This window comes from Lactuca serriola, chromosome 1, assembly GCF_051521515.1.
Source record: "Lactuca serriola cultivar US96UC23 chromosome 1, Lser_US96UC23_V15, whole genome shotgun sequence".
NCBI classification, from domain to species: domain Eukaryota; kingdom Viridiplantae; phylum Streptophyta; class Magnoliopsida; order Asterales; family Asteraceae; genus Lactuca; species Lactuca serriola.
Genome location: NC_136408.1, coordinates 706,405 through 723,790, shown reverse-complemented (window position 1 = coordinate 723,790; position 17,386 = coordinate 706,405). Strand labels below are relative to the sequence as shown.

General features: G+C 34.2%; 1 protein-coding gene and 1 long non-coding RNA gene across 2 annotated transcripts; both read right to left on the bottom strand.

Moving 5' to 3' along the window:
- Nucleotides 1-533: 533 nt before the first annotated feature.
- On the bottom strand, nucleotides 534-3,532 carry LOC145090846 (putative xyloglucan glycosyltransferase 12). The gene is made up of 5 exons (XM_079029002.1): nucleotides 2,552-3,532; nucleotides 1,941-2,249; nucleotides 1,558-1,848; nucleotides 1,348-1,461; nucleotides 534-1,279 (listed from the first exon to the last, which is right to left on the bottom strand). Exons 1-5 carry the CDS (start codon nucleotides 3,290-3,292, stop codon nucleotides 695-697), a joined length of 2,040 nt encoding a protein of 679 aa, XP_078885128.1. The 5' UTR covers nucleotides 3,293-3,532; the 3' UTR covers nucleotides 534-694.
- Nucleotides 3,533-14,902: 11,370 nt separating this feature from the next.
- On the bottom strand, nucleotides 14,903-16,760 carry LOC145090150 (uncharacterized). Its single transcript, XR_013701600.1, has 4 exons — nucleotides 15,609-16,760; nucleotides 15,461-15,518; nucleotides 15,059-15,322; nucleotides 14,903-14,986 (listed from the first exon to the last, which is right to left on the bottom strand). It is a non-coding gene; the product is annotated as an uncharacterized LOC145090150 (long non-coding RNA).
- Nucleotides 16,761-17,386: the final 626 nt, after the last annotated feature.

The window sequence follows — 17,386 nt, the reverse complement described above, 5'->3', positions numbered from 1 at the left end:
ATTTTGTTCTTGAGTTCAACTTAATGAAATGAATGGAAGTGAGAAGTAAAAAAAAAAATAAAAAAAAAAATTGATGTTCCGAGTTTATTAAAGGAAGGAGGTGGAAATAAATTAAATAATCATTTTTCCTCCTAACTTTCCTTTCAATTTAGAAGGATTTTAAGAGAAAAAAACAAATTATTTAGTTGGTGTCCATAACTTTCCTTCCAATTTGGAAGGATTTTAAGGATTTTAAGAGAAAAAAACAAATTATTTAGTTGATGTCCATGGTTTTCATATAAGTCTTTTATAAATATGCCTTGAGTCGTAGATTCCCCTCAACTATTAGACGCAGCAAAAGAAAAGTTAAAAAAAAATGAAACACAAAAAGAAATTCCACAAACCTAAAAATTAAAAAAGCCCAGCCCGGTAAAAATTTGCACGGTTAAAACCCGGTCCAGAAATGTGATCCATTCCTGGCGGGCCTCATTTGAAATGGTCATCTTAACGGCATTACCCGACGCACCATAAATCAGATCCATAATACAGCTACATTTGTGGACTGAAACACTCACTAACAAAGAATTTTAATTGTCTAAGTATTATACAATGCTACAGACAAGCACAAAAGATTCAGCTAACCATAAATAAATAAATAAAAAGTTGCTACATAGAAAGAAAAAAAAAGGGTCTGATTTTTGTAAAACTAAGAGAACTAGGTTGCAATCTGGTGACCGATTAAGTCAAAGCCCACAAGCAAAAACGACAATCCCTGAAAGAGCAAGAAGTAGAAATGGATTCCCTGAGCAGATAAAAGACTTCGAGCAGAAGCTGTGAGCAGAAGAAAAGCGAGCATCAACTCCTTTGTATATATCCTGTTGAGATGCTGCTTCTTGGACTCTGATTCTGATACACCATTAGCATTAGCATTAGCATTAGGGTTTAATGAGAGGAGATCGCCTTCCGAGGAGCGGCCGGATTTCTTGGTGACCACCCACTCATAGGCACTGCCAAGCTGGAAAAGGCCTGAGATCATGGCGTTGAATTTGGTTACAGACATTGTGTTTTCAAAAAGAAGGTAAGGGACGAGAAAGGGAAAAGATTTTGGAGATGGGAGGATGTTGAGAAACGACATGGTGGCCGGGATGTAACACACAACCCATGCAGGGAGAGTAGCCTCGGGCACAAACATTGTCATCGGCAGAATCACACAGAAAAGGGTAAATGAGTAAAATGGTAGGATCAGTTTTCTTAACAGGAAGAACAGGAATATCATGTTTGCTTTCTTCCAGATGCTAATCTGCAAACAACCAAAACTCATATAAATAACGTCCTGATAAGAAATTTTTAAAATATATATAGATATACCTTTGATTTTATGATGTCGGGCAGGCAGAGTCTAAACAGCTGCATTGGCCCAGAATGCCATCTGTGTTGTTGCTTCCTATAAGCTTCATAGGATTCAGGCAATTCGCATTGGCACTGATAAAAACAGCACAGTTTCTTTTATTATACATATATACTATATAAAGAAAGATATGAATTACAGTATAATTTAGTTGGCAAAGCAGGCAGCACCTCAACATCATTGAGAAATATCATTTTCCATCCGTGAAGATGAGCCCTAACAGCAATGTCCATGTCCTCCACTGTGGTCCGCTCCAACCACCCGCCGGAATCCTCCAAAGCCTTAATCCTCCAGACTCCGGCAGTCCCATTGAACCCAAAGAAGTTGAAGAAAATCCCATTCACCTGCTGCTCCACTTCAAAATGGAAAGCTAAATTAACATGTTGCAGCCTTGTTAGCAGATTCTCATCCTTGTTTACAAATGACCACCGAGCTTGTACCAATCCCAATTCCTCATTATCCTATCATCACTTCATTACAATTATAATGATATACTCATATTCATAATCTTTATTAACATACACTAAAAAAAACAGAAAGTAGCTTAAAACACCTTGAAATGTGCAACTGTTTTCCTCAGGAAGTCGGGTGTCGGTTGAAAATCAGCATCAAAGATGGCAACAAATTCATAATCTTTCACATAACTACAATTCATAGCAGACTTGAGATTACCCGCTTTATACCCATCTCTAATCACTCTGTGCCTGTAAACAATATTTGCACCTTCCGCTTTCCATTTATCAACCTCCTCTTTGATCATCAATTGGGTTGTCGGGTCATCAGAATCATCCAAAACTTGTATTAAAATCTTTGATTTCGGCCACTTTAAGTTACACACAGCCCCAATCGATTGCTGATACACCTGGTACCCACAAAGTTCAATATCCAAGTTTTATTCACAAACAGAAACAGAAACAAATTTTGCCTGGGTATTTCAAATCCAATCCATACAGGTAAAAAGCTAAATAAGTAAATGCGATTTTGAGGTTTAAAGAATGTCAAAAAAAAAAATTCAAGGCTTTTACGTACGTACAAGTAGAGACAGAAACAAGAAAGAAAAATTTTCTTCTGTACTACGTTTATAATGTCATTGTCAAGTGTCAACAACACGAAGATGGAAATAATTCGACTGCTACATAAATTAACAACCCGGAAAATGTTTACCTCTCTTTCGTTACACATGGGGATCTGAACAAGAACCATTGGGAAAAACCCATCGTTATCACCGGATTCGAGATCAGGTAGTGTCTGCTTAGGGACTGGTTTGATCTTCTTGAAACGGATCCAAAAACAACCCAAACAGAGAACTAATCTATCCAAACTCTGTATTAAAAACAGATAGATACAAGCATTTGCCAAAAACTGGAGCGGTGGAGCAAGATACTCGACCCGAAACAAAACCCATCTCGAATATATTGAATCAAAGAAACCCTTAAAGGCAAAGGGGTTGGTTAATGTATACAAATACTGTAAATGAAGATCCGGAGCGCTGAAATGCCAACCTTTATAATAAGCAGCTACCTCAAACCCTAGTAGTAAAATGGAAACCCAAAGGAACAGCTTTATACAAGAATAGAAACGTGTGGAAGTTCTAACGGTTTTTTCAGTGTCGGTGCGGCCGGAGGACAGACGGCGGCGGACGGCGGAGGCGAGAAAGAATGTAGCTGGGGCAATGGAGCTGATGCAGCCAGCGGCACGGTGGGCTTTAAGAAGTAGGACCCAGGTTAGCTGCTTGGCGTTCTTGTTACGTCCACGTCCTTCTGAGACGCCGTCGTTTAGGAAATCGTCTTCCGATGGACCTTCAAGCTCCACCATTGACCAGTTGTTTGGGTTTTCCATCTTCACCACCACCGGAGTACCCCTGTGCGTTTCTTTCCTCCACCAATCAAACGACGACGGTGCCATGTTTTCGTCCGATTATGGTCAAAAGCTCTAGAGGTTTGGAAGCAAAGAATCAAAGATGGAAGATCAAAGAATAAATATTCATAGTAGCATTGCGTTGAGTTTGTAAATTTGAACAGATGAGGTGTTTTCCTCAATCTCTGTGCAATTTTAGATTTGTAGAGAGAGAGAGAGAGAGAGAGAGAGAGAGAGAGAGAGAGTGAAGCGGTGATAGTACTAGACTATATAAAGTTGGAATTGGAAGAAGATGAGTACAAAGGTTCCTTCATTTGATTTACAGCTTGCAATTGGAAACGGTAATTTTAAAAGAATGAAAATTGAAAAAAGCAGATAGATTGTGGTAACAGCTCGGCCTCGACGCGTTTTTGATTTAGTCATCATCATGATCGATCCATGGATCATGATGCTCGTTAATAACATTCATAAACACCAGAATTATTCTTATTCTTATTACAAACAAAACTAAATTTCTTCTTAAAATAACTACAACAAAAATCTCCTTTTATCTCTCTTTCCAAAATGGAAAAAGAAAAATATACGGAACCCTATTTACTAAATCTTTTATAAGTTAAATAATAATAATCTATCTTAAAAATAAAAATAGTTAAAGTCCCCCGACAAGGATCCGTATTTTCAAAGCTTTTTTATATTTTTTACCCACAAAGTTTTTATATTAATAAAAAAAAAAAAAAAAGCAATGTTTCATTCGAAATGCTAGACAATACTCTACACGAATGCTTTTCCCAATTTCATTACAGATAAGGAAAATTGTGAGGGCAACATATATATAGGGTTCTATTATATCTATCTTTCATTGTGAGGGCAATATATATATATATATATATATATATATATATATATATATATATATATATATATATATATATATATATATATTCAAATGAGAACAATTCTTATATTAAGAACATTTGAGAACAATTTTCAACTATACATCTAAAAAAGGAGCGCGTCATTTAAGTGCTGATGAAGAAAGGGGTTATTTGTAATTTAACTAATGATTCATTGTGCTTTGTTTTTCACGCATAAACTTAGTGACACCCTTCTCTTGTCCTGCCCTCTGCCCAACACCGACTCCTCTCGTTATGTCCCTCCGACATTGACCCCGCCTCCTAGTGCTTTTCTTCTTCCTATGAACTTTCATCTATGCACGATACTTATTCCAGAAATTCAATGCTCAAACTAAACAATCTGATCTTCTGAAGGTACTATCACTACTCTTTCTCTCTTTCTCTCTCTCTCTCTCTCTCTCTCTCTCTCTCTCACACACACACACACACATTAGCACATTCTAGTTTGATTTGTACTCTGATTAGGAAAACAATGGATCTTATCGAATTATGAGTCAGATTCATGATATTGTGAAATCTGACATTGTTCCGTTTATAATCATGAGTCGTTTCTTCTTTATGCTAATTGTTGGTGTCAATGATAAATGAAAATAATAAGCTATAGGGGCTAGATTGTAGTCTATTAAAGAGTTGATGATCACTGTAGGATTTCATGCACACAAGGTGTTTGTCATATTGTCTGAAAGAACCTAATAAGTGTAAAAGTGGCATTTTATGTGCAAATCCTTAACTTTGAACCTTTATTAAGCCAAACATTAAGTTCCTTAGGTTAAATTGAATTCCACGTCTCAATATCCTAATGAGTAACCAACAATCATGTTAAAAGTGATAAACTTAAGGCTTAAACATTAAGTACTTAATAGAACACAAAAAGTGATTTAAAAGCTATTATGATCAATTTTTCCAAATCTGTCCTCCAATTTCTAAAATTCGTGCAGGTCATTGGGAACACCTAAAAATCATGAGACTTATTTTTCAGGAAATATTATTGTGTCTAGTTTCTTCAAACTTTGAATCACATTTCGAAATTCCAAATCCTTGAGGGGTAAAATTGGCAATCTTCTCAGTTTGGTCCATGATGTCACATATTCCATGCATTGTCTTCAAAAAATCATAATAAATATCAGAACTCCAAATGCCAAAATTCCAAAGCCTATAGTCAGATATGGATGTATAGTTTCCCACATATAAAGGGTATGATATAATTCTTAGTAGATTGGTACAGTTTATTCCAATAGTGTTGAGTGGTCCATAATGTGACAGCTTAAAGTTACTAACTTGTAAATTTAATATAAAATCAACCAAAAATCATTAGAACGAGATCTTTATATTTCTGAAAAGATAAAAGAGGGAACTTTATCAATATTATTTTATCAAAATTTAAGAATGGGTTGAAAGGTAAGAAACAGATCCCAAAATAACACTACAATCAAAAAGAAAATAAGAAAATATATACATAAGTTTTATAAGAGTAATACAACAAAGCACAAGCTAGATAATGTTATGATTGTTGTGTAGGTTCTCGGAAAGGAAAGGATCCATCTTGCTCATGCTAGCTAATTTTCAAGTTCAAGGAGGCGAGTTACACTAACTCTCCTATTATGTAGGCATTACTTGTTTTATGATATTGTTTACGGTTACCCTAATCCGGTAGAGTGAACAAGGAAAGGAAAAATGTAGTTTGTTTTTTAGTGTGACATGCAGACAAGATTCATTTCCGCGTTCTTGATTCATTAATTGTTCTCGTGTATTAAATCATATGCGATTATATGATCTAATCACATATGACTTATATGCACAAGATTCATTTTTGTGTTTTCGATTCAATAGTTGTTCTTTGTCCATATTAATCATATGTGATTAAATATATAAAATGACATATGATTAAATACATGATAACAACTATTGAACTGAGAACGCGAATTTGAATCTTATTCACATAAATCATATGTGATTAGATACATATAATCACATGTGATTAAATACATGAGAACAATTATTGAATCGAGAACATAAAAATGAATATTGTCCACATAAATCATATGCGATTAGATACATAAAATAACATGTGATTATGTGTATCAAATCACATGTGATTTATGTGGCTAAGATTCATTTTTGCATTCTTGATTCAATAATTGTCTTTTTTCCACTTTAATCATATATGATTAAATACATTTAATCAAATGTGATTATATGTTTCTAATCACATATGATTTTATTTGGAAAAAATGAATCTTGTCTATATAAATTATATGTGATTAGATACATACAATCACATGTGATTATATACATGATAACAAATATTGAACCAAGAACACAAAAACAAATCATCCAAATTAATCATATACGAATCTAATCATATGTGATTTATGAGGTCACAATTCATTTTCGCTTTTTCGATTCAATAGTTGTTCTCATGTATTTTATCACATGTGATTATATGTTTAATCGCATGTGATTAAGTAAATGAGCATAACTATTGAACCGAGAAGGCAAAAATGAATATTGTCCACCTCAAATCATATGTGATTATATACATATAATCACATGTGATTAAATACACAAAAGCAATTATTCAATCAAAACCGCAAAAATAAATATTGTCTACTTAAATCATATTTGATTAAATACATATAATCACATGTGATTATATGTATCTAATCATATTTATGTGGATAAGATTCATTATCACATTCTCGATTCAATAATTGTTCTTTATCAACTTTAATCATATGTGATTAAATACATCTAATCACATGTGATTATATGTATCTAATCACATATGATGTATATGGATAAAAAATATTGATGTCTATATAAATCATAGGGATGAGATTTAGAACCGGAAAACCGGACCGGAACCGAAACCGAAACCGTTAGAACCGGAATATTTAAAACTGGTCTGGGTCCCGGGCTTAAAGAATGGCTCTATCCGGGTTCCGGGTAATCCGGGTTTTGGTTCCTTCGGGTCCGGGTAAACCGGGTTTAACTGGAACCGTGTTAGGAACCAGAACCGATTTCTATGGAAAGTTTAAAACATGCATATCTCATTCGTTTGAAGTCGGATTGACATGAGGTTTTTTCCATAATATAGTTTATAGTTTTTACAAGATCTTAGAGTATAATTTTGTCATTTTTGGGTTTATATTCATTGACTTATAGTCTCTCAAAGTTAGGGTATCAAAGCTGGAAATTTTATTTTTTCAGCTTTTTTTTTGTATTTTGTGATAGTTTTAAAACATGCATATCTCATTCGTTTAAAGTCGGATTGGCATAAGGTTTTTTCCATAGTATAGTTTATAGTTTGTACATGATTTTAGACTATAATTTTGTCATTTTTGGGTTTATATTCATTGACTTATAGTCTCTCAAATTTAGGATATCAAAGCTTGAAATTATATGTTTTTCAGCTTTTTTTTATATTATGTGATAGTTTTAAAACATGCATATATCATTCGTTTGAAATCGGATTGGCATGAGGTTTTTTCCAGAGTGTAGTTTATAGTTTGTACATGATTTTAAACTATAATTTTGTTATTTTTGGATGTTTATTCATTGACTTATAGTCTCTCAAAGTCGGGATATCAAAGCTGAAAATTTTATGTTTTTCAACTTTCTTTGTATTTTGTGATAGATTTAAAACATACATATTTAATTCGTTTGAAGTCGGAATAGCATGCGGTTTTTTCCAAAGTGTAGTATAGAGTTTGTACATGATTTTAGACTATAATTTTGTCATTTTTGGTTTCATATTCATTGATTTATAGTCTCCCAAAGTTGGAATATCAAAGTTGTGAATTTTTTTTTCTCTGCTTTATTTTTGTATTTTGTGAAATTTTGAAACATGCATTCGACCCACTTTACCCGGTTCCCCGGGTTTTTCGTTTTTAGGCTCACTTTACCCGGTTCCATTTGACCCACTTTGATATTTCCGGGTTTTTCGGTTTTAGACCCAGTTTACCCGGTACATTACCCGAAACCGAACCGGAACCGGTTCCTATATACCAGTTCGGTTTCAGGTCCTAAAAAATCTCGTTAACCGGTTCCCGGGTTTTCTGGGTCTAGGTCTACCAGTCCGGGTTTGGACCCACTCTCATCCCTAATAAATCATATGTTATTAGATACATATAATCACATAATATTATATACATGAGAACAATTATTGAATCGAAAACACAAAGATAAATATTTTCCACATATATCATATGTGATTAAATGCATATAATTACATGTGATTACATATAACTAATCACATAGAATTTATGTGGAAAATTTTCATTTTCGCGTTCTCGATTCAGTTGTTGTTCTTGTGTATTTAATTACATGAGATTATATGTATCTAATCATATATGATTTATATGGAGAATATTCGTTTTCACTTTCTCGTTCAATAGTTTTTCTTGTACATTTAGTCACATATAATTTATGTACACAAGATTCATTTTTGCATTTTTGAATCTTGTCCACATAAATCACATGTAATTAAATACATATAATCACATGTGACTGAATACATATGTGATTATATGTATCTAATCACATACGATTATGATTTATTTTTGTATTCTTAATTCAATAGTTGTTCTTGTACCACATTAATCATATGTGATTAAATTAATATAATCAAATATGATTATATGTATCTAATCATATATGATTTATGTGGATAATATTCATTTTTGTGTTCTCAACTCAATAGTTGTTCTCGTATATTTAACAATATGTTATTATATGTATCTAATCACATATGATTTATATAGACAAGATCAATTCAATTTTGTCCATATAAATCACATATGATTAGATACTTAAAATCACATGTGATTAAATACGTGAGAAGATTATTGAATCTAAAACTCGAAAGTGAATTGTGTCCATATAAATCCTATGTAATTAGATACATTTAATCATATGTGATTATATACATGAGAACAGTTATTGAATCAAGAGCGCGAAAATATATCTTTTTCTACATAAATCATATGTGATTAAATACATATAATCACATGTGATTATATACATGAGCTAAATATTGAGTCGAAAACATGAGAATGAATATTTTCCATATAAATTATATGTGATTAAATACATATAATCACATGTGATTAAATACACGAGACCAACTATTGAATGGAAAACAAGAAATGAATATTGTCCACATAAATCATATATGATTAAATACATATAATCACATGTGATTATACGTATCTAATCACAAAAGATTTATGTGGACAAAATTCATTCTCACTTTCTCAATTTAATAGTTTTTTTTGTATAATCACATGTGATTATATGTATTTAATCACATATGATTTATATGAACAAAAACGAATCTTGTCCACATTAATCATGTATGATTAAATACATGAGAAAATTATTGATTCGATGCAAAAATAAATATTGTCCACATAAATCACATGTGATTAAAAACATAAAAAAAATTGAAGAGAAAATGTGAAAATGAATATTGTCAATATAAATCATATGTGATTAGATACATCATATATATAATCACATATGATTAAATATAAGAGAACAACTAACGAATCAACAACACGAAAATGCATGTTGTTCACATAAATCATATGTGATTAAACCATATAATCATATGTGATTTTATATGTCTAATCGCATGTGATTTATGTGGATAATATATATTTTTGTTATTCTCGTGTATTTAATCATATGTGATAAAAGGTATCTAATCATATATGATTTATTTAAACAAAAACGAATCGTATCCATATAAATCATATGTATACATATAATCACATGTGGTGGTGGTGGGTGGGGGTGTCGGTGTTGGTTTCGAGTGGTGTTGATGGGTGGTGATGATCTTGGTGAGTGGTGGGAGGGGGTGGTTGTGGCGGGTGGTGGTAATGGGTGGTGTAAGTGGGTGGTTGGGGGTGGTGGTGGTGGAGGCGGGTGGTGATGGTAGGTGGTGGTGACGGGTGGTAGTGATTGGTGGATAGTGGTGGTTAGTGGTGACGAGTGGTGGTTTTTGTAGGTGGGGGTGGGGCTTGTGGCGGTGGGTGGTAGAGGTGGGGTGGTGGTGATGGATGGTAGTGATGGGTGGGTGGTTGCGAGTGGTGGTGATAATGATGAGTGGTGGTTTTGGTGAGTGATGGGTGGGTGTGGGTGGTGGAGGTAGGTGGTGGTGGAGGTAGGTGGTGGTGGCGGGTAGTGGTGGTTGGGTGGTGATGATGACGGGTGGTTGTGGTGGTGGTGGGTGATGGGTGGTGGTTGTGGTGGGTGGGTGGTGGTGGTGGTGGGTGATGGGTGGTGGTTGTGGTGGGTGGGTGGTGGTGGCGGCGGGTGGTGGTGAGTGGCAGGTAGTGATGGGTGGTGAGTAGTGATGGGTGGTGATGGTGGGTGGTGGTGGAGGGTGGTTGTGATGGGTGGTAAGTAGTAGTGGTAAGTGGTGTTGGTTGGGTGACGATGATGGGTGGTAGAGGTGGGTGGTGGTGCTTGGGTGGTGATGTTGGTAACGGGTGGTGGTGGTGGGTGGTGGGTGGGTGGGGGTGGTGGCGGTGGTGGTGGGTGGTGGGTAATGATGGGTGGTGGTGGGTAGTGATGGGTGTTGGTGGTGATGGATGGTGATGGGTGTTGGTGGTGATGGATGGTGGAAATGGGTGGTTATGGCGGACGGTGGAGGTTGGGTGGTGGTGGTGGGTGGTGGTGATGGTGATGGTGGGTGGTGATGATGGTGGTGGGTGGTGGGTGGTGGTTGGTGGTGGTAGTGGTGAGTGGTGGTTGTGGGTGATGGTGGCGGGTGGTGGTTGGTGGTGGTGGGTAGTGAGGGGTGGTGGTTGGTGGTTGGTGGTGGTGGTTAGTGATGGGTGGTGGTGGGTGGTGGTGATGGGTGGTAGGTAGTGGTGGTGGATGATGTTGGTTGGGTGGTGAGTGGTGTTAGTTAATGAGTTTTTTAATTGTTTGTAACTATTTTTTGGTTTATCTGAATATTATTTTATAATTTTAATTAAAAAAATTGTGTGGTCCAAATGTTATCGTGATAAAAAATATTCTCGATTGAACGTTCTCATATGTATATATATATATATATATATATATATATATATATATATATATATATATATATATATATATAGAGAGAGAGAGAGAGAGAGAGAGAGATAGGTTCAAATGTTTTTGACAACTATTGTGTGACTGTGTGCACCAATAAAAATTCAGGAAATAATTAATTATTAAATAAATCATTTAAGGGTATTATAGTAATCTTGGCATATTTAAATATGGTAGATAATTAATATGTTCTTTATTATTCCTTTAAATATGGGATGTAGTCAAAATCTGTTGAAAAAAACCCTAGCCGATCACGTATACAACGATTTATCCTCCCTCTCGTTTTCCCAGCATTGGTCCCTGCTATTCAGCGGGGTTTCGGAGGTTTTGGGCTACCGTAGAAGGGGAGATGTGCTAGAGGTTCGATCAGAGGGCGGGAGGGGTTCCGATGGGGCAAAGAAATCAACGATGAAGTCGAATCTTCATAGGCCTTGATCGATGGGAACAAAAGAGAATGAAAGTGAGGGGAGGAGGTATCGATCTCCGATGAGTGACTAGACCGAAGAACAAAGGGAGAAGCGGCGGGGTGGGGCTGTTGCTCCGATCGAAGTAGGTCAGGAGGTGGAGAGGAAGTGGCGGTGGTCGCTGATTTTTCTTCTCCGGTGAAATCTAGGTATTTTTTTATTCATGTCTTCCGATTATGTTTTTGGTTAATTATTTATATGTCAATTAGTTTATTTGTCACGACAGGAAAAATAAAAAAACATTGCAAGATAGGATAAGTAAAATAATATGCTGTTAGAATATATTGATTTGAAGATTACATTCTGTTAGAGTAAATTACATTTTTTTTAATGTTTACTACATTCTATCTAAATTTATACTTTGAAGATTACATTCTATTAGAATAAGTTACAATTTTTTATTGTTTGCTATATTCTATCAGAATTACAACCCACATTGCCAATTTAAAATACTGTATGCATTCTGCCAAAATTTAAAATGACATATATATATTCTGTCAGAATAATGGTGGTGCAGTAATGGTAATTGCACTTTAGAGTTAATGATTCTTTTAGAATTTGTGTTTGCCTTTTTTGTAATAGATTTGCTATGATATTTTTCCACAGAATGAACAGGTTCAGTAAAGTCATTCTTAAAGAATACGATATTTTTTTTAATCATTCTTAGTTTTTGTTGCATTTTTTATAGGAATTTATTGAAGAATGGTTTGAAGACATGATAAGAAATGCTTGAAGAATGAATCAAAGATTGATCACACTCACATTTTAAGAATTTTGTTATGTTTTAAAGAATTACACTTGTTATTCTTTCAGAATTTTGTTATTATTCAAGAATGTTCTTTGTATCACAATCATACAATGTAATTATTTGATATATTATTAGTGCAAGAAGACATGTATTCTTTATAAAATGTTAGTGTTGATAATATGTTCTATAATTCTTTAAGCATGTTAATATATATAAATATTGAATATAATCATATTCTGCAAGAATAAAATCAAAAATATATTTACTAATTTATGGTTGATTTTTATGTCATTCTAACAGAATAAAATCGGATATTATTAAAAATTATATTTGAATTAAATTTAAAAAATTCAGATTTTTAAAAATAAGGGTATTAATTATCCCTTAAAATCTGGAAATTTCCTTTTTTAATATAGGTTAATTGACCAAAATACCTTTATGTTGAAATTTATGTGATTATATGGTTACCCTATTTTAATATCATAGACCTTCAGATCAAGATCATTTATTCTATTTCATCCGTTGGTCCAGATTTGTGCTTACGGGCACACAATAGATGTTAAGAACATTTGAACCTAGCCCTATATATATATTAGTAGGCTACCTGCGCGATGCGGCAGCACGAGATAGTTCCTTACGGCGGCGATTAGTTTTCTTTTTGTGTCAAATAGTTCGTTTCAGTTTTTTAGCAAAAAAAATTATGTTGGATAGTTCCATTCGACGAATAATTCTAGCTAAGCACGTAGATGCAGGAGCGAAATAGTTTCTTATCCGATGTTATCTATTGCTCTAGCTTTTATTTTACAATTATATTAAATGTAAAAGTGTATGTAACAATCTTTAATGTTTGATCCATCAATAGGTTCTATCAGCAATTACTTTCATTTAACATATAACGAATAGTTACCTTTTCAAATTTAGGTTTGGTTCAATTTGTTTTTTAAGTCAAAAGTATTTTATTGTTTTTTTGGACGATCCTAAATGAAAATTAATAACAAAAATACATAATAAATTAATTATTTCATATTATATGAACTTCACTTTCTCATCTAGTTACAAATTAAATTAATTATCTCATATCTTTATTTGTTTGGAGTGATTATATATTAAAATTACATAATAAATCAATAATTTTAAAAATTTCACATGAAAAGTAGAGATGAATATATGGACCGGGGAACCGGTCGGAACCGGTCCCGAAACCAGAACCGGTACCGGAACTGGAACTCGATGGAACCGGTCGTTGGAATCGGCCTATAACCGGGAACCGGACCGGATAACTCACTCATATTTTGAAAGTTGCATAACTCACTCAATTTAACTTTTTTTTACCTGGATTTTTTTTTCTACATGTAGATTATGATTAGTAGTTAAGTTTAGACTATAAAAAACGTTTGATTTGGTTAAAAATTGAATGAGTTACAAGCCCCGCAAGGAAGGTGTCAAATCAGATTTTTTTTTATGTTTCAGCAATTAAATGTAATCTGAATTTGTTGTTCAAATGTGCATAACTCACTCAATTTAACTTCTTTTTACATGAATCTTTTTCCTACGTGTAGATTAGGATTTGTAGTTAAGTTTAGACTATAAAAACGTTTGATTTGGTTAAAAGTTGAATGAGTTACAAGCCCCGCAAAGAAGGGTGTCAAATCGGAATTTTTTTATGTTACAACAACTAAACGTAATTTGATTTTATTGTTCAAATATGCATAACTCACTCAATTTAGATTTTTTTACCTTAATCTTTTTCCTACACGTAGTTTAGGTTTTGTAGTTAAGTTTAGACTATAAAAACGTTTGATTTGGTTAAAAATTGAATGAGTTACAAGCCCCGCAAGGAAGCATATCAAATCAGACCAGTTTCAAAATCGAAAACCCGACAAAAACCGGAATCGGTAGAACCGCCGGGCCGGTTCGGTTCTTGATTTTGGCCTAAGCCAGTTCGGGTCCGGGTCGGGCTAGTTCGGTCCGTTTGTTCATGCCTAATGAAAAATATATTTTCAAACATAACGTTTTAAAAATAAAAGTTGATCGTATTTTAAAGCAACGAAAAACAATTTTTATCAAAACAACTCAACTAAACCAAAAAGGAACTTAAAATAATTAAAAGGCATTACTCCTTAGAAAAAAAAATAAACAAAAACAATAACCTTTGTCATCACAAATGATATTTAACATTGCTTTTAAATACTCAACATTGCTATGAGAATCTAAATACTAATAATTAAAAAAAATAACAGACATATATAATAAATCTCTTTTTATCTTTTGAATAAAAATTAATACACAAAATCAACAAATAGGTTTACATTGAAGTTACAAATTAAAACCCTTCATTATAAAAAATTTAAACCTCTATTTTAGTATGAAAACCTTAAGAATCAAAACTCCTTAATTTCCAAAATCTACTAAACAAATACTTTTAGGTTCCTATAAACAAACAAAATCAAACAAGCTATTTCATTACATATAATCACAAAAAACACACATACATTGTCTACTGGATAATACAAACAAATGAAACATATACCTCTAAAAAGTAATTTAAAGTAATTTAAAGATAATTAATCTACTGGATAATACAAACAAATGAAACATATACCTCTAAAAAGTAATTTAAAGTAATTTAAAGATAATTAATCTTACAATAAAGCACTATCGAAGTAATACAAAATAAAATATCATTTACAAAAATCTTCTCATTTGACTTAATACCAAAAATCATCCAGCAACTCACCAACCATTATCTATTTAACTATTTAATTATTTCAAACATAAGCAACTAAAGTCATCTAGTTGCAGATAAGAACCAACCAAATTTGATCCTCATTACACCACCTTTCCCTGCTTCAGCACCAACAAAAAGCTGCAAAGGAACAAAAATAAAAAGTGAGATTTTGACATGTAAAATTAACTAAGCGTATATAGAAAATAATCAAACTGAAAATAGGGGTTTAAATTCTTATAATGTAATTGACTATGGGTAGATTAAATTCATATATACCATGAACATGCATTTTGCCTAAAGAGAGCACCGGTTTCTTTCACAGTTCTGTCACTACCTGGAAAATTACAAAACAATCAACAAAAAATTAATGGGTTATGATTTAAAATTCCTACAGATAAAAAGATTAAAATAAAATAAAACAAACCTTCAGATAATCACATATCCGTCTCCTCCAGGTCTGTCTTCACATCATTTTGTACACAAAAAGAAAAAAAAAAGATAACTAAAATGAAAAATGAATGGTTAAGCTTTAGGTTTGGTATCCAAGTTCCTTTTCTTTCCTATGTTTGTGTTTCAGTCAAAAGAAAGCATCCCAATAAATCTATAAAAAAAAACCCAAACACTTGTAAACATACACACAGTGAGTATTATAAATACTTGAGTGATAGTGAACAACCCGAAACACAAGAAGAGGCATATATTGGAATAAAAAACTCTGGTAGAATGCAAAGATTACAGTGAGAGAAAGCATTAAAAATGTTACCGTCAACACCAAGAGACGATGGTGCAACATTAGTACAAAACACTTCTCGACATGGATGAGGCGAAGTGTGAGTATTTCACTCATTTCGTTTGTACATAAAAAAAACCCAGGCAGAAGCTTCAACACTTTCCGATTTCATAGAGAGGTTACCGGCGGAAAGAGATCTCAAAATCGGAGGTTGAGGTCATGAACTGGTCTTCTTGAATAGAGAATTAAGGATGAAGAACCTATGCATTTCAGGAACGATGGAGGCAAATGAAAAGGTAAAAATTATGACTTAGGGTTTGTCTTGGGATAAAACGCTATCTAGCCGTTTGATTTGGGTGCCACATGCTATAATATGTACTTGCCCTAATTTTGCTGGCTAGCAGATTCGGTTAGTATTTTTGGATCTAACCCATAAAGGAAAGGAGTGGCGTGTAAGGGTGGCAGGAGGCGGAAAAGGTAGTTGATTTGAATGGTTGAAGACGGAATGAGATGAAGCAGTGAGCGGATTTGGGCTGTTGATAGAGGTGAAGCTCGAGATGGTGGTTGTTCGGTGATGTTGAAACTCGTGTTGACGGAGCAAGAGTAGGAAGCGGATGTGGTGTTCTTGTTTAGCGGAGGTAGTGACCGGCAGGACGCAGGTAGGAGTGGCGACATATCACTCTGTTCCAAAGTAAAAACCTGCGTATGAAAGACAAATGTTAGAATCGAACATGTTCTCTGGGGTTTGTGGCTGAAAGAGTTTGAGCAAAGAGTTTGGAAGCAAACACCTGGGTGTAAGGTCCGAAAATTAGTACCAAAATTTTTCTTTTAAATCATTACCAAAACCATATTCATGAAAACATATCATAAGTCATGACATGAATTCAGATGAAAACATATCATAAGTCATGACATGAATTCAGAGTATCATTTTCAAAACATATTTTCATTATCAGAGTAAAAATCTCAGGCTGTCTAAACTATGGTGTGTGCCATGAAATCACCCCGAGATCTTCCCTCCGCTACCGGAAGTACCTGAAACCAAAACTGAAAACCGTAAGCATGAAGCTTAGTGAGTTCCTCAACCTACCACATACCCTGCATAAACACATACAACATATATTGGGCCACGTCCGCTACTTCGGGCCTCACCCGCTACTTCGGGCCTCGACCGCTACAACGGCCCCGCCGCTCCAGGCCCCGCCTGGCTTCGAGCCCCGCTCGTATACAGATTTGTTTCACTTAGGTCTCGTCTGTCATTGGGCCTCACATGCTAACATATACTAACACATAAACATATCACAACACATAAGCTAACATATACTAATAAATCTTGTCCTGAGGTCTTGCCTATCTTGGGCCTCGCCCTTGTCTTGCTACTGATGAGTCATGGAACTGTTGGAATAGTGTCTAAGGCTGCAACTATATTAGGCAAGTATTTAACCCGGTTGTGCATGGTCCTTTTGGGTTGC

Coding starts and splice junctions, on each gene's coding strand:
- LOC145090846 (XM_079029002.1), bottom strand. CDS start 3,292: ATGGCACCGTCGTCGTTTGATTGGTGGAGGAAAGAAACGCACAGGGGT. Junction 2,250..2,551: donor CCATGTGTAACGAAAGAGAG/GTAAACATTTTC, acceptor TGTGGGTACCAG/GTGTATCAGCAATCGATTGG. Junction 1,849..1,940: donor AAACAGTTGCACATTTCAAG/GTGTTTTAAGCT, acceptor AAGTGATGATAG/GATAATGAGGAATTGGGATT.